This window comes from Epargyreus clarus, unplaced genomic scaffold, assembly GCF_041222505.1.
Source record: "Epargyreus clarus isolate Ecla_fem2 unplaced genomic scaffold, WU_Ecla_fem_2.2 ptg000015l, whole genome shotgun sequence".
Classification (NCBI taxonomy): Eukaryota; Metazoa; Arthropoda; class Insecta; order Lepidoptera; family Hesperiidae; genus Epargyreus; species Epargyreus clarus.
This window is the reverse complement of record NW_027332223.1, coordinates 1,318,282-1,344,363: the sequence shown is the minus strand read 5'-3', so window position 1 is coordinate 1,344,363 and position 26,082 is coordinate 1,318,282. Positions and strand designations below refer to the sequence as shown.

The window sequence follows — 26,082 nt, the reverse complement described above, 5'->3', positions numbered from 1 at the left end:
AATTACATGCTCAGCTGTCTCTTGGATTTTATTGCCGAATAATAAAGCGGCATTACTTCCATAATGAAACAGTAAAACACGAAATACTACATGTACTATAAACTCGTTTTCGAACAAATTAACGATAGACCTAAAAATAGCTTTAACTCTTTTCACGACACACATTTAATTTTAATTAGAGCTTTTGCTACTACTACTGTATAAGGGCTTACAGCAATCGCGGTTTGTTAAACGTATTTAGAAAGCGGAGTGACGTGTGTTTGATGAGTCATGTTGGGTTTACCTAAGCCTGGGCCTTGCGAGTTTCATCAATAATTACTGGCTGGATTCGGACGGAACTTCAAAGGGAATGAAAAATGATGTTACGTAAGTTCAAGTTCAGGTAGGATTCGTGGAAGCGGCAGACTTATCGATTAGCTGGCTGGCCGAGAGTAACGTAGCTAATTCCGGCCGAGTTGAAGTAGGTACGTGTGTGTGTGCTGGTGACCACAGAATAAATATTATCTTCTAGTTTATTGAAACCACTGTACATTCGAGACCGCAAAGCGTAGTTAACATTTACATTATTTAACAGTTAATAGAGAAAGGAACGGCTAAACTTTAAGTTATATATGATTTAGGTGAACTTTTCTTATTTGAGAAAAAATGCATTAGATATTTCATTAATTCTCCAGGCTTTGATGTCTATTTTTTAGTATCCGCCAAATATCAGAATAATTAAGTATTCGTAAATTGTACGATCTATAAAAATTAAATACTATAAATAGTAGAAAAGGTACTTTCATACATTATTTATTTGTCAGCATACATTACTTACTTCATAGGTACTTACACAGGTACTTTCATACATTATTTATTTGTCAGCATATAAGACATTATATTCAATATGTGTTCCGTCCTAGCAACAGACACGTACTCGTCTGCCCTTGATCGATCCGCCGTCGGTGCGTGTGTCATTCTCTTTACGATAGCTCTCTTCAACCCCTTTTTTTAGTCACGCCCTCTTAGTGTTCAAAAGGATACAAGGATACAACCTTTTTTAATCACGACACCGGAAAACTAAAAATCGAAATGAAAATGTATGTATCTTCAAGTATTAGTGGAGTACCAAATTTCTAGTGTCTGCACTTAAATAATACTTCATCTGTGTAAGTTTCTTGGGGAAATATGAGTATTTTACATTCATGTTTGTTTTGGATTTTAAAGGATGAATGTCGTATATAATTATAGTGATATACAGTTTGATAGGTAGTAGACAGGCAATCTTAGAAAATTTAATATCAAAATATAAGTGTTAATTTGCGTTCGAGCTAATAAATTAAGATGAAAGTGTGGAAAACCATACTTTTTTGACGCAACGGAGGGCGACAGCTATCAGTCGACTAACTCTTAAGAAGCTTTCCGTGCCTCGAATACGTTTAATAGTAAAGCGAGTTACGTAACAGGAAGAAGCCTCTTTTAAAACACGCACCGAAAAGCACAGATTTCCCCCAAACGCTGGAATAGAGTGCCATCAGCCATTCCCTGTACCAATCTGCTACTATGAGGTGCTAATGTCGCGTATCTCGCGGAAGTGAATCTGATGGCTTAAAAAGGGAATGTTGCGGATCCACCTAAAGTCGAACATGAGTAGCAGTTACATTGTTGAAGTAAGGGTTGCTTCATTTATGTTCTCCGTGCTTCGAACACGTTTTATAGCATTACGAAGACCCCTCGAGTACACGCACTAAGAGGTATGGATTTCCGCCAGGCGGCGGATTAAAGTGCTATCAGACGTTCCCTGCACTAATCACCACTGCGAGTACTAATGACGTCACGTATCCTACGCACAAGGTGAATTCGCTAGCTTTGGAAACGTTTAAATACGAACAAAGGATAATCAGTTGCGCAATAATTACTGTTAAGTTAAACGGGATATCATTTATAAATTTCATATGATTTAAAACAGCAGTTAAAATTAACAAAATTGCTACGGAAGTATCAAAAGAGCTTACAGCACTTTAGCAGCTGTAAATGTTCTTGTTCATGAAAAAAATAATAGAAAATATCACCGCCCTTCAATGCAGACGGTTCAATAGAGTGAAACAACGGTCAAGTAAACCTGTTTTACAGTTCTTCACGCCTCGAGCGCGGTTTATGGCATTTTGAGATGTCCCCGTCGTCGTTGGTGGGATTTGAGTGGTATCAGACATTTTCCTCAGCAAATGACTACATGAAAATGCTCTTAGAAATACCTCGTGGAATAATGGAGTTAAATTTTCTAAAGTAATAAGTTCTACGAAGACAGTCTGTTTTCCTTTTAAGATTACGGTTTGTGTCAAATCGTTACATATTATTATAGAAGTATCGGAAATAATTATGCAGTCGAAAATTTCAGCTTTTTTGGTTTAAAAAGGTTTAGGAGGAGGAGAGGAGGAGATACACAAGGCACCCTAACTTAGTCCTCAGGGGTAGCCATACATTTGTGGCGGACCTCAGGTACTTCATCCTATTTGCGACGGATTACAGACGTCTATGGACGATAGTGTCCACTAAACTACGAACTAAACGCTGCTGAAATATACTCGTATAACAAAAGACAATAAAAAAGTCTACGTAATGTTACTGAATCAGTGTGACTTTGATTAATAAACAGTTTTGATGCTTCAGCTAACAAATTGAGGAAGATATCCAATTCAGACAATCTCGATAAAATCCCAACTTGAGATCGGATACATATCCATCAGGTCCAATGAAGCGAGACGTAGAGGGAATAAGACGATAATAAAGATGTTGTTATACAAAGTGAGGAGTCATTATAATATCACCCCTCGGTCCGACCCCACTCGATATCGGAGTCGTATCGAATTGATGTTCCGCCTACGAATGCGTACCAAGACCGCTTTTATGGATTTCTTTTTAATATTTGCAAGATAAGAGTGGTCGGGAACCGAAACGGACATCGGAAAGCAGTTTGTATTGAATTATTGATCGTACGATATAAATTCATGAATTCTTTATTACTTTAAACCTTTATAACTTTTTATAACGTCAGGAGAATGTTAAAAAGCTATTCGTTTCAAAAATTTCATATCTTTGAAACAATTGTGGAAATATGACGTAACTTGTATTATTTCTCCCCCGCCTCAGTACACAAATAGGGGAGAACAGGTGGGTTACGTTGTATTATATGCATACAAAATTGCGCCCGATTGTAAGCAAACAGATTTACGAGGCCGTTTCGAGTTTATGTTAATTTGAATTAAACAAGTGCTTTTGAACAAAGTCTTAAGGCTTTATTTAACCCCCAGTTGGCTTTAGTGGGTTTATTAACTAGAAACCAAAAGAATTAAATTATTTCAGATAACTTTATAGTCAGCGCTATCTTTATGTCAAGAGCACATGAAGATAAATAAAAGAAAATCATACTACGAAAGAAACAGAAATCAAAATGAAGCAGTAAATTAGAAGGGAGCTGCGGCAGACGCTGTCAAGTGTCGACATACCGCACCATGTGTGGCACTGCGGAGCGATTGATGTAATGGTGTTGTGGCCTGTCAGAAATTATTCTCTTTTATATGCGATTTTTTGTATCGATTCGTAATATTAGTGTCTCAGAGGGAAGGTTTTAGGAACTGAAAATTTTATTACTTATACCTTATAAAAGTTATCTCCAAAATAACATAGGTAAAGGTCATGGTTACCACGCTGCTTAAGTATGGATTGATAGGCTAAATTGCTTATTAGCATTGCTTATTGAGAATGTAGGTTTTCTTATACTTACGTCGTTAAAGCCAATAATTATTTCTAATTACAAGCCTTTATTTAGATTTATTTATACCTAATATTTAAAAGCAGGTTTCTAGACATTAAATATCTCATGTACTAACGGAACTTCGGTACTTTAAAAGTCTAATTTTGCATCATAAAGTCTTTGTCTAATGATGATGAATAACGCAGAAATAATGAAGTACTAAATTAGAAGGGGGCTACGACAGACGTGCACGATGAGGCTGTCGACAGACCGCGATGTGTGGAGCGGCGACGGATGAAATGTTGCGAGCCACGGCCGCGCCGCTATTGTTCACCAACTGTTTTATCTTTGTGATGCCTAACGGAAAATATTATTTTTTTGCTGATGGAGGTCTTTTGTTCCTATTCTATCCTATGCTCGCGGTTCTACAGCACTTGAAAATGTTATTTTATGTAGCAAGTATTGAAAACAAGTCGTGGTTTTGAACATCAAAAACTTAAACTCTCGTAGCTTTTTGTTTCATGTTTTATGCGCTGCAGTAGTTGAATCTTTATTAAGCTCAAATGAAATGCTGAAATACGTGTAAATATGTTTTTTTATTGAGTAAAATAATATAATTCCTTTTGTTAACAGTAGCACAAATAACATCGGAAAACTATTCGAAAATTCCGAAATAAATGAGGAACAATCGCCGTGACCGTCCCGATGTAATTCGATCAAGAAATTTTCTTTCGGCCGTCGCAAACTTTGTCCGAAGCAGATGGGTCGGAATCCGACCCAGAATGTCTGGCAACTATTAGATGCGAATTTTTTCTCTCGAAATATTAGTGATATTCAAACTTCTTCACTACCACGATATTCAAAATGTATATTTATTTTTACCAGGCTTTAAGGCACGACCTGCAAAGCGACTCAATTAAAATCTTATGCCGGGTTGAGCATAACTATTTAAATTACCTGAGGAGCTTGCAGGTCACAGGTTCCACTTAAATTGTACTATGCCCTCAATTATGAAACAACATTTGTAGGCAAAAACATTTTTATTTGTGGAAATTCATTCCTCATCTAAATTAAAGCTAACCGACCCATAAAGATAAAATCGCTTCTGAAATAATCGACGTGTAAGCTGATGAAGAAATAAAGAAATTATAGCGAACTTACGATTAGGGTGACTTAAAAATGTGATATAGAATTTTGCCCTTTACATACATAAAAGGGGAAAAAGAGACTCGTATTTCAATGCTAACATTATTAAGTAGGAGGGAAAATAAAGTTCGTTTTCATGTTTTTTTCGTTGAGTACATTTTAAAAATGAACAATTTCTAAATATATAAAATATTAAATTCACCAAAACTTTTTTTGCTAAAAATGGCCAGTTAACAAATATAAATACAAAATATTAATATCAAAACACTTTTTTTATTTCGTGCTAAATTCGTTTAGCGGACCATCGATCGAAACTGACGATGCATAACGTAGCAATAATTTCAGCCCTAAAAAGTCTAGACAGTAAATTACCAGTGCGTTTTAAGCGAAACTTTTGCACTCCGAAAACAAACTAGCGCACGACGAACAAATTGCTGGTACATCGTGAATCATGCCATAAATTAACAGCATCCAAAACTTGGCAGCCCCTGAGCACAGTGCGACAAAATGTTAGGCTCTCAGTAAAAAACATTGCACACCATTCTCGATCATGGTTCAGTTGCAGGAAGGACTAGGTTGGCTCGCTAATTTCAGCCCCATGAAGCTGTGACAACACTGTGCGAACTGTAAGTTATTGGTAAACGATTTTCATTTGCACTTTGCAGCATGTAGGGGAAAGGAATTCAATGCGAAGTGCACGAATAATTGGTTTTTAGCACATAAGGTATAAATAGATTATATCAATAAAATATTGATTGCAACATTTGTTACGGACGATTACGTTACAGAAGATTTTGGTCGTGGTCTAAGCAAATGATATTCCTAAAAAAATGCAAAATAAAATAAAATTTGAAAATTGCCTTTGAAAATTCCTATTATTTCTTAAGCTGAAGCTTAAGTTTAAGCCTGAGGCGAAAAACACAAAACACATAGAAAAATAATCTTTTAATGCATGCATTACAAAGTGTTTTTTATATTGTAACAATTATATTTAGATAGGGAAAATAATGATTGCAGTATAACAATCGCTCGAGGATCCGGCTTGGAGGGCCAACTTGACCTATAGCACCACCGACAAACCAGCAGAAGTGCTTGTTCTCTCTATATTCTATACAAACACTTGACTTGGTCTGGGGAGCGAACCCTATTTTGCAATTGACATCAGTGTCGGCGTCGACACAATGTGATGTAATTTTCTAGTCACTGTATTATTCAGGCACTTGGGTTTAAAATGAACCCTCCGGGAATAATTTCTTTGGTTAGTATTCTTTCGATGACAGTTACAGAATTTCATCTTTGTAAAAATTGACGATAATATTTAAGTAACTAAAACGCTATTTTCTGATAAAAAATTAACAAGTAAAACTGGTATAAGTTAAAAAGGGGAAAATGAAGGTTTTTAAGGAAAATAAGGTGAACCGTAATATTACCAAACATTAATTACATGAAAATGTTCGTTGAAATAGAAATATGAATACTTATATAAGTTTTCCTCACGAATCCTGTTTTGTATTGAAAGTGCCTAAATGTGGACTAGATGTTTAAACAAAGCCTGAAACAAGGCAAAATCGATACGGCTGCCGTCGCAGGCGGACGCGCGCCGCTGCCTCTTTATATTCTCTGCCAAATCCAACCCGCACGTGACTCAACTTGTTGCCGCTCGTGAAAGAGACAAAGCTATACAGAATAGTATGCAGACACACTTGGAGGTGTAGCGAAGATAACTAAATTTTCCCATTTATTTTTGGGAATACTTTCATTACTCTTTTATTTGGACAGGAGAAGTAAAATGTAATGTTGCTATGTAAAGGCTTGCAACTTTACCTAACAACATACTAAGATTAGTTTATGTAAGTGGTTATTTTGTTTCAGACACTCCAATTAAATTATATTTAGAATTTTAAGTACTTACATCAATCGAAGCGTCGCCCCGCTCATGAGTATAATCTTACCTTTACGCGGCAAGTGTAATAAGCGGCCGAGTAGAACTTATTAATCTCTGTGCCCCACGTTGGGCGCCAGGCTGTCCTCAAAATTAAATTTTCGATTGTTTAAAAGCATTCTAAGTATATTTGTGGATTTAATACAGTTTTGGTTTGGTACCATACAGATATTACCATACATACTCATAAAGATGTTTCTTCATTATGATGATCGCTATAATCTGAGTTAGAAAACTTATTAGGCAGAGTAATTTCTACGATTACGATTCTCTTTACGATTACGATTTTAGTTACAAAAAAACAAACGGTTCAGACTTTCAAGAAGGTTCAGTCTAAGTTTATCGCGGTATGTATGTATGTATATGTACATCCGCCCGTCTGGCGGACGCCGTGAGCGGTATTTCCACAAGTGCTGTGAGTGCGTTTGCATCGGCCGAACACGGCTTACTCCAGGAATTCCCAGTTATTACCGCAGGGGGACGCGGTCTCGAGGTTGTTGCCCGGAATCGATCCGCCGCATCACGGCGACCGGTGTTACCGGTGCACGAGGTTACGACACTATCACTGCTGCAGTCACCTATGAAGTCTCCGCTGCAATGATTGATTCGCATTACAAGCTTTCACAAGTTTCTAAATGTTGAAAGTCTGTGTCAGTTTTTCCGTCCGTCCGATACTCACATGTCAATATCAGCTGACTTTAGCCGGCATTCGACTTCGAAGTCTTTTTTTGTGAGTATTGCTCTTACTAGATTTTTATAGATTGCATATTTAAGAGATGTAAGCAGATTCGTTAATAGCTTGTCTTGAGTACGAGAAATCAATCGGAAGCAATTTGAGTGGCGAAACAAATTCAGCGTGGCGTTGCCGGCTGTTAATTGGCTGCGGGTGGCGGCGCCGAGACGGCGGCGGAACCGCCGCATGGCGCCCCCATGGTTCCCGTTCTACGCGGCCGCCCGTTCTCCCTCCGACAGCTCGGCGTTTTTATGAGCGAGAAACCCGCCGAGACCCGCACGAGTCTGGGCGGTTCTTAAATTAGTTTGTCTTCCCCGACCCTAGGCCCCCCTTAGTTGCTAGGTGCTATAAAGCTTACCTTTCAGATATACAAAATATTTCAAAAGAAACTTTTGCAAGATAGTTTTTTCTATTAAAAATTAGCAAACTTAAACCGGCTTGTCTAGCTACGCGTTTTATTAACATTATATATAACAATTCCAACTTGTGAAATGAAGATCTCCCAGAACTGACGATCGTTCTATATGAATAGACCAACGTGCTAGGGACGCGACGAGAAACAGACCTCGTGGGTGACATTATTTTTCCATCTGGTAGGCTTATTTTCTTGTGCGGGCTATCAAGTTAGGGACGGTAGCGCCGAAGGGGTGGTTGTGGGGTGGGTCCGCAGGGAGGGGATGACGGGGTGCGGGGTACGACTATCGACCGGCAGCCCGCCCCCCGGCGTGGCTCAGTTTCCGGGCGAGAGTCGCGCAGAACGCCCGCGCCGCGACGCGACTCCGTCATACGTTAGATAGTAAATTTGAAACCTTCACCATGCTGATAGGACTTGTTCGGGACTCGGTGATGCAGTGCTTCTGCCACTCATGCCGTGCACCCGTTTTGCCTGCAGGTTGGATCGAATACTTCGCTGAAGTTCCTGTCAAATTCGTTGGAATATACCGGCTTCGCGGAAACGCTTTTCAAGGAGAAAATAGCTCAATGACTTGGTTCCTAGTATTTGTAATATAGAATTTGTTTCAGATATCTGGCGTTTGGGTGAACTCAATTTTGGACTGGGTAATTTCAAGGTAAAAAAGAACGACAATCGTGTTTACTTATCAAGTAGCGATAGAAAAACAAAATAAAATGAAAGTATTAGTTAAAGGGGTGTCTGAGCCTGTTTAGCTACACCTGATGCGATAATCCATGTCAGAGGGAAAAGCGGCTTAACGCTGCGTCGCGGCGTCGAGGCGTAGCCGGCCGGCGTCGAACGAAAAGCCGGTATCGGAATGTGAATCATTTACGTGACATGTGATGTAAGACCTATTTTTTCAAAGGATGATTAAAAAGAGTGGAATTTTAATATCAAATTAACGTTTAATTAAGAGATTTTCTCGCAAGAAACGTTTCCCAAATATTTATACTGACAGCATATCTGTTCTCTCTTCGTGGTGGTTATGTAAGAGTTACAGAGCAGCAATAAATTCCTTTTTTCTTCTGAGATATTAAATTACTTGCTTTTATAGAATTTTCATTAAGGATATTGTCGGGGCTACGAAGAATTAGTAAGAGATTCGCTTCGTTTTACGCTGGGATAAAGAAAAATCCAGTAGACACGTGCCCGATAGCGTCCAAATCGGCTTCGCTAGACTTATTGATTAAACATTACTGCATAATGTCAACCATTTTGTAGCGAATGCTGAAACCACATGTGTCCACCATTTTGCGTATTCATATGCTGCTAAGTGTCGAATTTTTAAAATTTTCAAATTACAAGACCTCGAACCTGCATTACATATTTTTTTACTTTTCAGCATAGTTTTCATCTATGTCCTAATATTGTTAGGTTCTGCTGCTTCTGAAACTTTACGTGACATTATTTGCATTACATTTCTCCGTAGGTACGTGGGTGATTTTATGGAAACGATGTTGTCGTCGCATATTAAAGGTCTTATTAATTCTACACACGCAAACGTCACATAATCATGAAGCTTTATGTTCTCCTTTAGTATTTCATTATAACGAGGGTCTCGTAGGGTTTTTATTCAAGTAATATTAACTGAGTTCCTTTAGTCTACAAATATGACGATGAATTGATGGCCATTTGCATTGATTGCGGTATTTGCGTATTAACTGTTAACATCCCATTGTGAAGAGATGGGGTTGGTGATGACATAATTGGCGAGGGTGCGAGTATAACAATGAATTTAATGGGCTCAACAAGTTTAGCACCCCTTTTGATCTCACCGCCTGTGACAGGAGTTTTCGGTTCATTATTGTCATTAACGTCTTTCATGATTTGTTTATTACCTTTTCAAGGGTAGACATCGTGTTTTCATCATCCTTAACGTAATGAACTTACATTAAGTCTCGAAAACAGTTATTATAATTCGTATAGTAGTTCATTATTAATTACTATTGTGTATGGTATATAGATAGATTAGATTCACGAGAAATTGTAATGAAGGTAAAGAACCATAGGGGTGATTTAGCTCAAGATCGGAGCGCCACGACGATGTCACAGTGATGCATTGCGGGTCCGCACCTCGCGTGCCTCACGAACCTTCACGAGGTACTTACGAACTCTTTACGGCCGAAACTTATATTTCGGCTGAGAGTATTCTAGCGCCAGTAATAAAACACGATATCTTATTCACAATCTTGTTCGATATCTTCTATTGTAAATGATTGGATTGATTAGGATTTGAATAATTTTTATTATGTAACCGTCGTCATCACCAACTTATTACTGCCCCATTGCTGGATATGGGTCTTTTCTAAGAGTGAATGGGACTTAGATATGATATCATCATGGTAACAAGTTCATAAAATGAAATCCATTTCGGTGACTTTAAATTACTTTTACAGATATTTTTTTCAACGAGGGTAGTTTTACCATACTATTATGGAAATTATTATTTCTTAAAAGATTGTACGCTTATTAAGTGTTAGAGTTGAATTATAATATATACATTCATCGTTCACCTCAAAGTTAGTATTCCCAAAGGCTGTTAAATTTGCGTATTGCTCTCCCCTCGCGAGTTTTAAAGCTCGGTTTAAATATATTATCAGTTTTCATGTCGTGTCGTGAGGCGCCGGTGGGGCTGGCGGCCGCCCTTCAGTAGTAACTACTGCATTAAACATTTATATTTAGCTGTGGATTTTTTATATTTTTTTACCGTTGTTCCACGATGCTTTGTTTATGTTAATGCCCTTTTATTGGCCGGTCTAATCTTCTATCAATATTTGAACAAAGTTTTCAATCAAGCTACAATGGGGTTCAAGCACGATTCGTTTATTATTCCTGCCTGTCATCACGTCCCTTGTTTTGATGTTAGCTGTAAACATTAAAAACTTTTCTCATTTGTCTTCTCTTTTGAAAATAATTTTGAAGTATAAAAATGTTTTACATTTCTTTCGTGTTTCTATAATAGCTTGCTTACAATTTATGTAAAAATAATACTGCAAGCTGTATTTAAAGATAAATATTACTTAAAGAGCTTAAAGTGACATGAAACTAAATACAGCGTAAGTAATATGTGGTTAGCGGAGTCAAATACGAGCAGTGTCGACTTGGAAGCAATGTAAACTAGGATTAGCGGGTCCTTGGCCTAAGCCGCAGTGTTAGTATCAGACCGCATTAGTGGGGAGTGACGCCTTTGGGTCAGTGACGTAAGTTGGCTCTACTGCATTGTTTTGCTTGCTCTGTAAACATGCGGTGATCAGATTGTAGACAGCTGGGCAAAAAGGATCGATAGTCGGCCTGAATAACTAATGGGATTCCGAGTACATTCCAGACACGTCAATTATTTATGGAAGATGTACAATATTAGGAGCTGTAGTTTTCCTCTTTATTGACAGCGGGGTTCAATTTATTTGGTTCGTTTTCATATATTCCCGGGGTCCCATTTGAAACTTGTACTTCAATCAGGGCTACAAGTCGTTAATGCTTTTTATGTCCCATCCATAAAGGCGGACACAAATTCGTCCCCAGGCTCCGAGATCTTCATTATCGGATAATCCTATCAACTCGCATCTATTACACATGCCCATCACGAAGTGGACGTTGAACAAATTATAAACTCGTCAAGTTAGCCCGTATTCGCCCTCCCGATGTCCGTCTCCGGATCGTCTGCCGTGTAAACCGGGACTTAGTGTCGCCGGAGGGATAATCCGTATTTGCGGGGAAATTTCACTGCTCGGCGATTCCCCTCACGTACAGGCCTCTCATCTCGGGCTGTCGTGCCGTCGCCTTATTACCTCACAACTATTGCCCCGCACGGCCTACTCTGATATATACCTAAGCTCTCCGAAATGACGATTTATTTACTTCCCCCGCGACCTTATTTCTTTTGCGTTTTAATCAAGTTAGGTAAAGTGCGGTATTTTGATATAATTAATGTTCCCGGTGTTATTTTTTCTACGCTCTTTCACAGTTTACTCCGTCTAAGTCTTAATTATCACTGTACATACCTACACAAATATTCTACAACATAGCTTTCATAAAAAATGTGGAAACCTAGCTTCATGCCATCGTAATTAGTCTTATCGTAGAATGTGTGGTATTTGGTGACTAGTTTTTAATACCACATCAACCGATCGATAGCATCGGTCACGCGAACTTCGATCGCCACTCTTTCATTAATGTGTCCGAATGGTCTTCGAATAAACATTAGCTTGGCCGAATCGACCGTAATAGCTTTTCCATTGTCGCCGTCTGCTGGAAAAGTAATGTTGATTGCGCGTCGGTTGCGACCCTAACACCCTATCCGGTCTCTGTCGTTATTGGAACTGGAATCGCTGTTTTGGGTTGTTCCAATCGAAAATTGAGCCTGTTTGTTGAATATAAAATAACAATTTCACACTCTGTTAACATTCTAATAATAATGTGCGGTATTATAAGAGCACTCTGTAAATTACATCGAGAACGCGCAAGGTGTAAATTAAAACTAATATTGTCTTATGCCACGAATTTAATTAAAAGTTAATTAACATTCAGTTTCCCTTCGTAACAAACTACGCTGGGAAGAGGCAGGCAGTTTCACTTGAAATTGCGTTCGTATTTTGTGGTCGCGGTTACAATTTATAAACACTCAGCAAATTGATACCAAGAAATTACCCGCTTTTACGGCATAATGGGCCATTTTGAGATAAGTTCAAGTCATTGAGCCGTCTTCTAGACAAGCGTGCGGCGGAGTCAATTAAGCACTTTTCTAACTAAAACCTCTCTTTAGCACATCGACGATCGGCGCCAGTCAAGAAACCAGTCGGCAAACCCAGGACTAAGCAGCCAAAAAAAGTCAAATTCATTAGTAAGTATGAGAATGTGCTCGTGTGCTGTGTTTCTCGCTAGCCTGAATTTTTGGTTGATATTCTTTTGCGTTTTTTTGTCATTTGTTTTTCTTTACCTTCACCGTGCGTAGTCCAAAATATACTCTGATACTTTTTTAGTTAACATGGATATATTTCAACCTACCTTCTCCATTTGCCGACGGAAAATATTTCACAGAACGAATACAAGTAATCCCACACAAATAAACCAGACAAAGACCCAATAGCAATACCTTTTATGTTGGAGGATTCATGCAGCTCGTCTATTTGCCGTAACTCGTATACAAATACGCCGTCTGCGGAATATAACTCCGGGCCAGTCATGCAGAAAGGTATACGACACCTTAGTGCAATACCAGTATGAGTCATCCGCTCGAAGGGGGTGGCGACACCCTTCTTAATAACACGACAATAGCACTCCTCTACGGACGCCGGGAACTAATGAGACGACCTTGGGAATTGCTGTAGTAAAATGGAATCTCGTCTAGAATTCAAAAAGCAATTAATGTGCCAAGGTTCCGAAAATTTTAACGATTCGCATGAAAAAGAGAAAGTATTGTGATACATACGTGTTTCGGCGATTTTATGATACAAACCCGTGATTTTATTAGATACCATAATGCTAAGTATTGAGATAATAGATGCTGCTTACATACAATTAGTTAGCTATTAAGAAGAAATAGCGATAAATCAATAGTTCGCATGTATGGATACGCCGACGAGGTAATTTGTCCAAAATTGAGACATTTATAGCCTTTGTCGCAGTGTCCATTGTGGTAATTGCTCCGTTATCATGATTAATTGCTTATGCCTTCGGGGAATGCATTCAGCTGTAGCCTCTCTCAATTGATTATAAGACCTAAAGTGGAATCCCATGTAAGTACTACAATAGCACTTAAATAAAACGATTTATGACCAACACTGCCTGGAGTATAAATTCTGAATCACATCTATTTCTACTGCGAGCGTCACTATCACACTACCTGTCGTTGGCGCATGTGATTAATTATAAAGTTTATTAATTGAAAAATTATAATATATTATGAAATTATAATATTATGAAATACATAAAGTCATACAATTTGAAAATTAGACGTCTAGAATAGTCTAGATTATATTTGAATATTTTGGTTTAATGCTTTGCCTCATTTTGAAATTGGTATGCCAAGTGCTATATGTGATTTTATTTGCTGAATTTTTCATACAAGTTTTTGTCTCTACCGGCTTTAAAATATCAGAAGTGTCTGGGAAAACATATAAACGCCATAAATGGGGAAATAAAGAGGTCCTTAATTTTTTAAGTGCTACTGGCTGTGGCAAGCCAGTCTCATTAAAGAGATGAATCTCTCCGAACAATAGGTGGCGGATGGCTTTTTTCCAGCCATTATTCCACGAGGATCCCACCGCTAATTAAATTTAATGGTGTCGGGCAAATATTGTTTTCACCTTTTATTGCCATTGTAGATCTCTTTGTCGGCAACGCTTTTATTAAAGTTTATTGCGCTGAAACTGCCGTTGAAACTGTGTTTTGGGCGAAATTCAGATATTACGATTCCTTTATCAGGTTAAAAATATATTTCAAACTCAATGGGTTCTACACTTTCCCCTTGAGTATATTGTCTAATGCTTAAAATATGCCTTTGTTAGTTTGGAAAATTACTAAATCTATAAATATTATGTAGTTAATTTTAATATACCGCAATCCAGTTAATGAAATAATGGTATATCTACAATTTAAAATTTCGAGGCGTCACTGGTGTGGATTTTATGATGATTTCTATTTCAGTAGTGCGAACACTTCTTTTATATAAGCTTCTTAAAAACTGGGTTTCTTGACCGTCAAAGAAAGTACTATTTATGATAAACATTACATTAATTGTCATCTCTCTCTACAGCCACTGAAATCCGCTGCCAGGAGATGTCTAAGGGAGGTCTCGCGTACGAGGTGATCCTCGCCGAGCCGGTGGGCGTGCCCGTGCCGCGCCGCGCCGACTCGCCCGAGAAGACGCCTTCCGTTGAGGAGATCCAGGAAAAACTCAAAGCTGCAGAGGAAAGGAGACGTGTAAGTTTCAAGAAATCGGTCATGAGCATGATACGCTTGCGGTTTAAATGTTATGTCGTCGCTTATATTTTTATAAAGAACTTTGATTTTTGTAGAATCGAACGCATAATTCGTCACGCCAGCAAAATTTTCTATTGTAGTCTAATCGACTAATTTATGTGAGCTAAATATAACTGATAGAAAACTAATTGAGGGTTAGGTAGGACAAAACGAAAGGTACCTACAGTATTGATTCTTTTCCAGAGTTTGGAAGCTAGCCGAATGGCGGCGATTGCACAGAAGATGGCTAAGATCGAGGAGGCTTCCCGCATCAGGAGCGAGCAGACCAATAACTTCATCGTCACCACAAAGGAGGCTCTCGACGCCAAGATGGACTCGCATGAAGAGAAGCGCGAGGCGTACATCAACGAGCTGCGCGCGCGCCTCAAGGATCATCTTGAGGGTGTCGAAAAGACCAGGTAAGTTTATTGTAGTTATAGATATTTGATGTCGAAAAGCTACAGAATTTCAGTAACATATAGTAAGTAACTTATCGGAATATTGTCGTTATAACTTAAAATGTTGATTTCCCCAAAATTTCTGGGAATTCATCAAGAGGTCCAAAAAGTGCGAGTGAAGGTTTTAACTTTTAAATATTATTTCGCTTCATAAATTATATTCAGATACTGAAGATAGCGTTTAGTGTCGAAAACGTTTTCATAATGCAAAATATAGTATAGATAACAAAACTAAGAATTACAAGGTTATTTATAAAACACTAAATATATAATCGGAATCATACCATCAGAAAATATGAGAATCCAGTAAAAATATTTATAAATGTAAACAAAACTGTGTCAATTAACAAACAAACAAGTGGCCGAGAGCGTAATCTACATATTTATAGAATGCGATGGAGATGAATCTCAGTGGAGCCGGGTCATTAGTCGTCAGAACCGTTTTCCTCTTGACCGGGTTATGCACAAAGCGGGGTGTGTAGGTCGCGACTGGAACACGTCACACCTCGACGCCACTGGAGTACCAAGGCGATTTAAATGGCATAGGCATAATTTCGGGGCGTGGCATTCTGTAGGAACACTGGCATGTTTCATGGCCACATCAAGGTACTAGCGACATCACTACACTACGTAGGTCTAGCGTATTATTACAATGACCGACATCCGTAATCTACCTGAAATATTAAGCTAACCGACCTGACTTCGGGAATACCATTCATTGCAACTTCGGAGGAGGAGGAGAGGCCAGACACTAAGGACTAATTTGGAACTTGGAACGCTTCATGTACTATCCCGTAACTTTAAAACCAGCTCAAACTGGTTGAAATTCATTTTATAAGGCAGAATTATTGGGGCCACTGTAGTTGAACTACATGCAGTTCTATGTCCTTTAAAGTATGTCGATGTACGATATATATTGAAGATACGTTTTAGTTAGGGAGATCTTGTCGAGTCTTGATGGCCCGACAGATAAGGGTGCCTTTTCATAAGGCTCAAGTTGCTTCGGTAGACAGTACGTGCCGAGTGCCTGTAGGTTTAGTGTTAAGGAGTCGTGTTTTACTCTTCATAATATCGTTTTTCCCGTCTTGACACTAGGCACTTTAAAAGTACAAGCATGATTTAAAATCTGTTAGCAAAATGCAGGAATAAATTGTATCGAAATAATAGTGGCGATCGAACGTAAACAAATAATGGTTTCCTTTCTGCTGCTGCTATACAGCACGTGTAACAATAGTTCTCATCATATTATTATTCACACTCATGGGCCTACTACTGGATGGTGAGGTAACAGAGACACGTACTTTTCCATGGCATTCCAGCGTAATCCTCACGGATAGCGGCGCGTCTGTGGCTGACGACAGGCAGAAATCTCATCTAATCTGGTTACATGTTTACATTACATGTATGTCAATAGCAACTAACCATCAGGTGGTGCGTATTCGTCTCATACTCCTATAAAAGCATTAGCGCAATTAGCAATAAATACAATTTGGCTGTCGTCGAACCCAGTAGTCACGACTGTTTTGTTGGCAGGTTGACTTTGGAGCAGCAGACCGCTGAGGTGTACAAGGCGATTGAGGAGAAAATGAACACGGCGGCTGACAAGCGCGACGAGAACATCAAGAAGATGCTCGAGCGTCTGCGCGAACATGTTAGTAGCAATACTTTACTTTAAAATGCGTTTTTTTTTACCGGTATGTGTAGGTGCTGGCAGGTGCTAATTAAATTTAGACGTGGTGTAATTCAATTAAACTGTTACTCTATACATAAAGGAAGGTATCAATTTCGAATCTGGTTCCATTTCACTAGCGACAGAACATTCAAATTCTGCCAATATAATCAGGAGTACAAATTAATGTTTCTCTTTAAATTATGTTAAGTCTATATTTACACATAGGTTCCATAGGGATTCATAAATCAAAATCCACTTAATATAAACTGCTGCTATAGAGCAGGTGATGTATGGCTAAAAAGATTCTAAAACATTTTTTGTCTCTAGCAGGAGGATTAAAATACTATCACTAATAGGAACAAATCCCTACGTGTACACTTCATAAATATACATATGAAATGAAATGAAATATATTTATTTCGTATAGGCCAACGGCGGCACTTACAATTTATCAGTTAGGTGAGAAGATTCGGTAAGAAACTCAGTGGGTTTGTCTTTTTTTTAATAATTACTAGCTGACCCGGCAACGTTTGTACCGCCTCAGAATCTATTTATGAAATATATTTCATATTTACTCACCTTTTAAACCTCCAAAACTTCAGGGGACTTCCACAAATTGCTCTAAACTAAAATTAGCCAAATCGGTCCAGCCGTTCTCGAATTTTAGCGAGACTAACGAACAGCAATTGACTTTTATATTATATATATATAATCCTGTAAGGAATGACGTGCGTTCTCCATGTTGCCGTCTAGGAGCGACTTTGTTGTCTATGGCGGGTTTTCTCCTCTCCCCCCCGAGGCAAAGGGAAAAATATGAGATGCCATAGATTCAAGATGGCGGCCGATTTAAAAATTTTAACTTTTTTATTTATTGACTTTATGCTGATGTTTGTTTCTTTTTCGAATAATATTCAGGTGGGGGTTACGATGAAATTGAAAAAAAATGAAAAACCAAGATGGCCGCCGAGATATTTGAGTTTGAAATTTTTCAATTTTCGAGGTGTTTTTGGGAGGTCGTATCTCTTGGGATTTTTAATATTTTGTTGCCATTTTTTAAAATTTTCTCGGATATGTCCTCAATTTTGCCAAATTGGATTTATTTTTTTTTTCAACAAGATGGCGGGTCGTCTGTTAGGCGATTTGTAAAATGTACGAAAAAACGGATTTTTTTGAAGTGATATATTCGGAGGTTGGCGACGTTAGAGCGATTTGGTTTGTTCGGGGCGGTCGTGGGGCTCGGCCCGAAGTGTTGCCAGGTTTGATTTTTTTTCTCCCCACTCTTACAATTTTTCAAACTTTTCATTCAAAAATATGGAAAGTAGAAGGAGAAATATTTTTGATGAAAATTTTTCACTGGCATATTTTTTTTGGCTGTCATAATGACATTTGACCATTTTCGTCGATGTCGACTGGCAACACTAGCCGCAGGAATTTTTTTTCAGTTTTACGAAAAATCGACTTCCTCGACCTGAAGGAGTGGCGGGGGGTGGGTTTGATGTATGAGTGGAATTTTTTATTTGCCTCCGTGTCTATGGGAAAAATCTGAAACTTTCAAAATTCAAGATGGCGGCCGAGCTGGATTGGGCAACTTTTTTTTTTATTTTGCACCTATCCAAGATCGGTATCGTTTCCGGCTAACTTGAGGGCGACTGATACGATGAAATTAGAAAAAGTTGAAAAAACAAGATGGCCGCCGAGATACTTGAGTTTGAAATTTTTCATTTTTCGAGGTGTGTTCGCGGGGTGGCACTGATGTGTTTTTTTAAATATTTTTTTGATTTTTTTCGTTTTTTTTCTCGGCTATATACTCAATTTTATCAAATTGGATTTATTTAATTTTTTAACCAGATGGCGGATCGTTCGTCAGGCAATTTGTAAAATGTATGAAAAATCGCATTTTTTGAAGTGAAATATTTTGAGGTAGGCAACATTTCAGCGAATCGCCTTGTATGGGGCGGTTGTGGAGCGTGACTTGAAGTGTTGCCAGGTTTAGGATTTTTTTTCTTCGTTCATACTTTTTTTGGAACTTTCCATTCAAAAATGTAAAAAGTAGAAGGAGAAACATTTTTAATGAAAATATTTTACATGGGTATTTGTCAGGGGGGTCGTAATGACATTTGACCATTTTCATCCAAATTAACTGGCAACACTGGGAGCTAGATTTTTTTTTTCAATTTTTTGACATTTCGAGTAGCCCAGCCTAAACTATTGGTGGGGGGTAGTAATGAAGTATGAGATATTTTTTCGGTATATTATGGTGGTAATAGGAAAAATGGGAAACATACAAAATTCAAGATGGCGGCCCTCCTGCGATTTTCAACTTTTTTTTTATTCTGCGCGCCTATCTGAGATTGGTGTCATTTTCGGCTAATTGTGGGACGACTATTACGATAAAATTAGAAAAAAATGGAAAAACAAGATGGCCGCCGAGATATTTGACTTTGAAATCTTTCATTTTTCGAGGTGTGTTTGTGGGGTCGTAGCGCGGTGGTTTTATTAATATTTTTTCGATATTTTTGATTTATTGGCCGGATTGTATCCTCAATTTTATCATATGGCAATATTTTTTTTTTTTAAATCAGATGGCGCACCTTGTGTCAGCCATTTTGTAAAATGTACGAAAAAATGCATTTTTCGAAGTGAAATATTTTGAGGTTGGCAACATTTGAGCGAGTCGCTTTGTATCGGGCGGTCATGGAGCTCGGCTCGAAGTGTTGCCAGGTAAAGTTTTTTTTTTCATCGTTCATACATTTTTTGGAACTTTTCATTCAAAAATGTAAAAAGTAGAAGGAGAAATATTTTTAATGAAATTTCTTCACAGGACAATTTTTTTTGGGCGCCGTAATGACATTTGACCATTTTCATCTTAATTAACTGGCAACACTGGGATACAGAATTTTTTTTCGCGATTTTCACTTTTTGAGTACTTGGGCGGAAACCGTAGACAGAGCATATAAGTAATGTATGGGAGATATTTTTTATTTCAAATGGACCCTATGTAAAAAATCGAACATCCAATGTTGCCATATACAAAAAAAATGTTTTCATACAAATGCATTTTCTACAGGATTATCGAAGATTTCAGGCTGTTGCCACCATTTGAGGTCATTTTTTTGTATGAGGCGCTTAATGGCACTTATAGACTGTACCAATGTGTAACGAAATATTTCAGTGTTGCCATACAAAAAATAATAATTACAAACATGTGCATTTTTGTATGTCACATTTCAAGCTGTTGTAAATTTTTGACAACGTTATAATGTATGACGCGTTTGTATGTACTAATAGACTGCACATTTTGGTAAAAAAATATTTTAGTGTTGCCATACAAAAAATATTAATTTTCATACATATGTATTTTTGTATGTAATATTTCAAGCTGTTGTCTTGTATTGGTAACATTAGAATGTATAAGGCGTTTGTACGTACTAATATTGTGCACATTTTGATTAAAAAATATTTTAGTGTTGCCATACAAAAAATAATAATTTTCATACATTTGTATTTTTGTACGTGGTGTTTCGGGCTGTTGTCTCCCTTTAAAGACCCCCACCACCATGCCCAGCATCACTTAACGTCAGTTTTCTGTATGAGGCGTTTACTGGTACTTGTAGACTGTATAAATTGGTGGAAAAATATTTCAGTGTTGCCATATAAAAAATAATAATTTTCATACAAGTGCATTTTTGTGTGTCATATTTCAAGCTGTTGTTTCCTTTTGATGTCATTTCAATGTATGAGGCGTTTGTAGGTACTAATATTCTACATGTTTTGATAAAAAAAATATTTTAGGGTTGCCATACAAAAAATTATATTTTTTATACATATGTATTTTTGTATGTGGTGTTTCGGGCTGTTGTCTCCCTTTAAAGACCACCACCATCATGCCCAGCATTACTAAATGTCAGTTTTCTGTATGAGGCGTTTAATGGTACTTATAGACTGTATAAATTGGTGAGAAAATATTTCAGTTTTGCCATATAAAAAATAATAATTTTCATACAAGTGCATTTTTGTATGCCATATTTCAAGCTGTTGTTTCCTTCTGAGGTCATTCCAATGTATGAAGCGTTTGTTGATATTAACAGTTAAGACATTTGGGTAAAAAAATATTTCAGTGTTCACATACAAAAAATAATAATTTTCATACATATGCATTTTTGAATGTAATATTTCAAGCTTTTGTGTATTTTTGACAACCTTATAATGTATGACGCGATTGTAGGTACTAATAGACTTCACATTTAGGTAACAAAATATTTAAGTGTTGCCATACAAAAAATAATAATCTTCATACATATGTACTTTTGTATGCAATATTTGAAGCTGTTGTCTTGTATTGATGCCATTAAAATGTATGAGGCATTGGTAGATACTAATAATCTGCACATTTTGGTAAAAAAATATTTTAGTGTTGCCATACAAAAAATAATAATTTTCATACATTTGTATTTTTGTATGTGGTGTTGCGGGCTGTTGTCTCCTTGTAAAGACCACAACCACCATGCCCAGCATCACTAAACGTCAGTTTTCTGTATGAGGCGTTTAATGGTACTTATAGACTGTACAAATTTGTGAAAAAATATTTCAGTGTTACTATATAAAAATAAATAAATTTATACATGTTCATTTTTGTATGTCACATTTCAAGCTGTTATTTCCTTTTGATGTCATTCCAATGTATGAGACGTTTGTCGATACTAGCAGTTTTAACATTTGGGTAAAAGAATATTTCAGTGTTCCCATACAAAAAATAATAATTTTCATACATATGCATTTTTGTATGTAATATTTCAAGCTGTTGTATATTTTTGACTGCCTTATAATGTATGACGCGATTGTAGGTACTAATAGACTTCACATTTTCTTGAAAAAATATTTTAGTGTTGCCATACAAAAAAAAATAATTTTCATACATTTGTATTTTTGGATGTAAACTTTGAAGCTGTTGTTTCCCTTTAATGACTGGCGCCATTTGACGTATTTTTTTCTGTATGAGGCGTTTAATGGTACATATATACTGTACAAATTTGTGGAAAAATATTTCAGTGTTGCCATACAAAAAAAAATACATATGCATTTTTGTATGTAATATTTCAAGCTGCTGTCTCCTTCTGACGTCATTCCAATTAATGAGGTGTATGTCGATTCAGTTTGAATAATATTATGGTAAAAAATTATATCAGTGTTGTCATACAAAAGTTCATATGCATGTATTTTTGTATGTAATATTTCAATCTTGTATTCTTTTGATATCATTACAAAGTATGAGGTGTTTGTAGGTATTTATAGTCTGAAAAAAAATCATTTTGCTAAAAAAATATATCAAAATTGTCAAACAAATAAATATTTTTTCATACATATGCATTTTTGTATGCAATGTTTCAGGCTCTTCTCTCACTTTAATGACCACCACCACGATGACCGGCACCATTTTACATTTTTTCTTAGTATTTATTGTAAGGTCACATTTATTATTATACCTTACTGCGTTAGTTCAACATTATAAAAATAAATTAAATTAAAATTAGTTTAAAACCTTTCACTCGAAAAATAATGCTGTCACATATTTAATTGGTTGTAACGCTGTACTCGTGATTTAAAAAAAAAACAAAAGGGTATTATGGCGGGAAACGGCAGATGTCAAGGACGAGTTTTGTGGAGGTCTTGGAATTAAATAAAAATAACTAGCTTGATTCAAGCATTTCATTGCAGACACCCCCAACAATTTAGCCAGTGGGATCGCCTGCGCAAAACTGCGTAAGTTAATTTATTGGATATATTTAAATACAACAAATTAAGAATCGATACAAATGTTGGTTGGTACAGATTGTCTTAAGTTTGCTATCTGAGTTTATTAAATAGGCATGTAGTAGCCTAGCCGGCCGTTTTACAGTAATTTGATTGGGTCAAATATTTATGTTTTCATTTTACCTTATTTTGATATAAATCATAATTTAATTTTTAAATATTAATCATATTAGAAGTTCTTACTTACACTGTCGAGATATAAAATGGCAGTACCGTTGTTATGAGCAAATGTTATATTTGTTTAGAAGAACTTTAATGTTATAAGGCAACTTTTGCATGCTTCAAATTATTAATATTTTGTCATACATTTAACACTTAACGTTTCGGAGTTTGTGTTAAATATTTATACGTATATTACGAATAATTATAAACAGTCCTATATTAGTACTAGGGCTTATTGTGCTGATAATTTTCGAAAGAAATATTGATTTTTAAAGTTATCGATGTTATACTGTTTAACATTATATTATCCGTATAATAATAATAAAGGGATTAGGTTATTGAATTTTTGTTCTATTTGCGTTATTACTAAGTATCCGTTACGTTACTAACAATTGGAAAAGTATGGTTACAGCTTGTACTTACTTAGTTACATTTTTAAATAGAATTAATTGCAAGTTTTATTTTTGTTTTCATGTTTATATTGGATCAAACAATGGAGAATACCTGTGGTCTTTGTAATGTAATAATAATGGACTGGGCATTCAACACTAAAGTATTTAAATCACTTGTTACCATTTCGGAGGACAAGAATTCATAGTCAGAGTTCATAGAAGGGTCATAAGATATGAAAGAAGAAAAGCAAGACAAATTGTTTAAATTATTTGGAGAGAAGTAATGGTTATCGATTACAGGGTTAATACGTATAAGTATAAGTACATTTCGAAATCTATTTATGAGTCGTTTAAAAAGGTACATATATGATTCAATCTTAATTAGCTAACTTATTGGTATGTTAAGAAAGCAATAACTGGTTTGAAATTATTTATGACTTGAGTTTTTGAGTATTCTATTTATTTGAGTTAAATTGTTTGTATGTGTTAAATTGTTTGTGGCTTACGTTACCTATATGAATTTTATTCGTGATTATTCTTTTTGAAGTGTTGCCCTACGATGCACATAGTGGGAAGGGACGTAACATGTTAGATTCTCTTCTTACGTAATAATTTATAATTATTTATTAACAGACACAGAGAAACAGATTTTGTGGATGTCGTATGTACTCAAGTAAAGGATGTAAAATGTAATAATCATCTACATTTTTGTGAGTTACTAAAGAGGGTTAAAATATAAAATTTACTAAAGAAGGGCCATAATCTATTATGTATAATTGGACATTTTCATGATGCCGTAATGACATTTGACGTCATTTTCACTTTTTGAATAGTTGAGTGAGAACCGTTGACAGAGGATAAACTTTTTACTTAATATGATCGTTACGTAAAAATACAATATCCAATGTTGCCATAATCAAAAGAAATGTTTTCATACAAATGCATTTTCAACAGGATTATCGAATGTTTCAGACTGTTTCCACCATTTGACCATTTTTGTATGAGGCGCTTAATGGTACTTAGGTATACAGGGTGAATTTTTCAAACGGGCCTTTAGGGCCAAATCCGAAACTATAAGGATTAGCTAAAAATGCTGAAAGGAGTTACGAGGCCGATTTTGATAAAAACTAAAACCGCATCATTACTTTTTTAAAATAACTTTTTCCCTAGCCGGGAATCGAACGAGTTCATTTTGAAAAAAAAATACACCTCTATATTATTCCACTATCTGATAGTGTTTCTTACAAGGATGAAATTCTGGGTAAATGACAAACTAAAGGAAAAGCCTCAATTTTAAGAAAATACATATTTTTTCATATTAATTTGGCAGTTAAGTTCCCGCCATTCATTAATTTAAACATTTCGCGTATTAACATTTTTTTGGCTTAATGTTTCAAATAATTCGAAAGCGGACGTTTTGTTCACCAAGAATTTATATTTTTATGTTCGACTTAATTAAGGTTATTTTTAGGACCATTATAATAGATTTAACTTGCTATGGGCAAAATTTCGTTTAATACAGATGAAATAAAGTTGATAATTTGCGAGAATGACTTTTTCGAGTCAAGTCCGTGTGATTACTAAACAAAGAGATATAGAAAATCATATTTAACGTTGAAACGAAGTTGTAAATAACAAACAATAAGAATTTACTATTTAATCAGTTATTAAAGTTAAGTTTATTAAAAAAATAAATCCTTAAAACGGCGGTAACTTATTTGCCAACCTATTACTTTCTCATACTACGCCGTATTTCATGGTCATAACATCGAAGAATTAGTTGATTAACCAACCAATTCTTCAATGTTATGACTTATGTATAGTTCTAGAGAATTATACATAAGTCATTTGTTATGTATAATCCTTAAGGATTAGTATGCCAATGTATGAAAAAATATGTATTTTCTTCAAAATGTTACTTTTCCTTTAATTTGTCACGTAACATTACTTTCCAGAATTTGATCCTTATAAGCGGCACTATCAGATAGTGGAATAATATAGAGGGTGTATTTTTTTTTCAAAATGAATTCGTTCGATTCCCGGCTAAGGAAAAAGATATTTTAAAAAACTAATGATGCAGTTTTAGTTTTTATCAAGATCGGCCTCGTAACTCCTTTCAGCATTTTTCGCTAATCCTTATAGTTTCGGATTTGGCCCTGAAGGCCCGTTTGAAAAATTCACCCTGTATACTGTACCAATGTGTGAAAAAATATTTCAGTGTTGCCATACGAAAAAAATATGCACTATGCATATGTAATCTCTTTTTTTGGGAAGCGTATATGCTGTAAACATCATATTTTTAACTCATTGTTACTTTAAAAAGCTATAATCCGATGAGTTTATTTTTTTTACGCGAAAAAAATGCTGTAAGTTGTGGCATAAACAAAATTAATATTAAAATAAAAAGACGTTTTTAGGGATCTGGTCTAAAACTAAAACATTTTAAAATCTTACTTTATTTTTTATTGCAGGTAATGAAAATGTAATTCTTTAACGTTTTAAATATGATTGAAATGACTTAAGAAAAAAATCGTACATTATACGTAATGCATAATTTTAAATAATTTTCACTTAAACATTATAATTAAACTTTTCTGATTTTTCAACGCCTCAACTCAA

General features: G+C 36.1%; 1 protein-coding gene across 3 annotated transcripts in view; it reads left to right on the top strand.

Annotated features, from left to right (window-relative positions):
• The window catches only part of stai (stathmin), a 56,626-nt gene that overhangs the window by 20,651 nt on the left and 9,893 nt on the right, over nucleotides 1–26,082 (top strand). For 2 of the 3 annotated variants that reach the window (XM_073080994.1, XM_073080992.1), the window contains exons 1-5: nucleotides 8,287–8,446; nucleotides 12,771–12,848; nucleotides 14,763–14,929; nucleotides 15,173–15,387; nucleotides 16,960–17,077. In XM_073080994.1, coding sequence (XP_072937095.1) covers nucleotides 8,371–8,446; nucleotides 12,771–12,848; nucleotides 14,763–14,929; nucleotides 15,173–15,387; nucleotides 16,960–17,077 — 654 coding nt within the window. In that variant the 5' untranslated portion in view covers nucleotides 8,287–8,370. Of the gene's footprint in view, nucleotides 1–8,286; nucleotides 8,447–12,770; nucleotides 12,849–14,762; nucleotides 14,930–15,172; nucleotides 15,388–16,959; nucleotides 17,078–26,082 lie in introns of those variants that run through there. The other variant, XM_073080993.1, reaches the window with a different exon arrangement.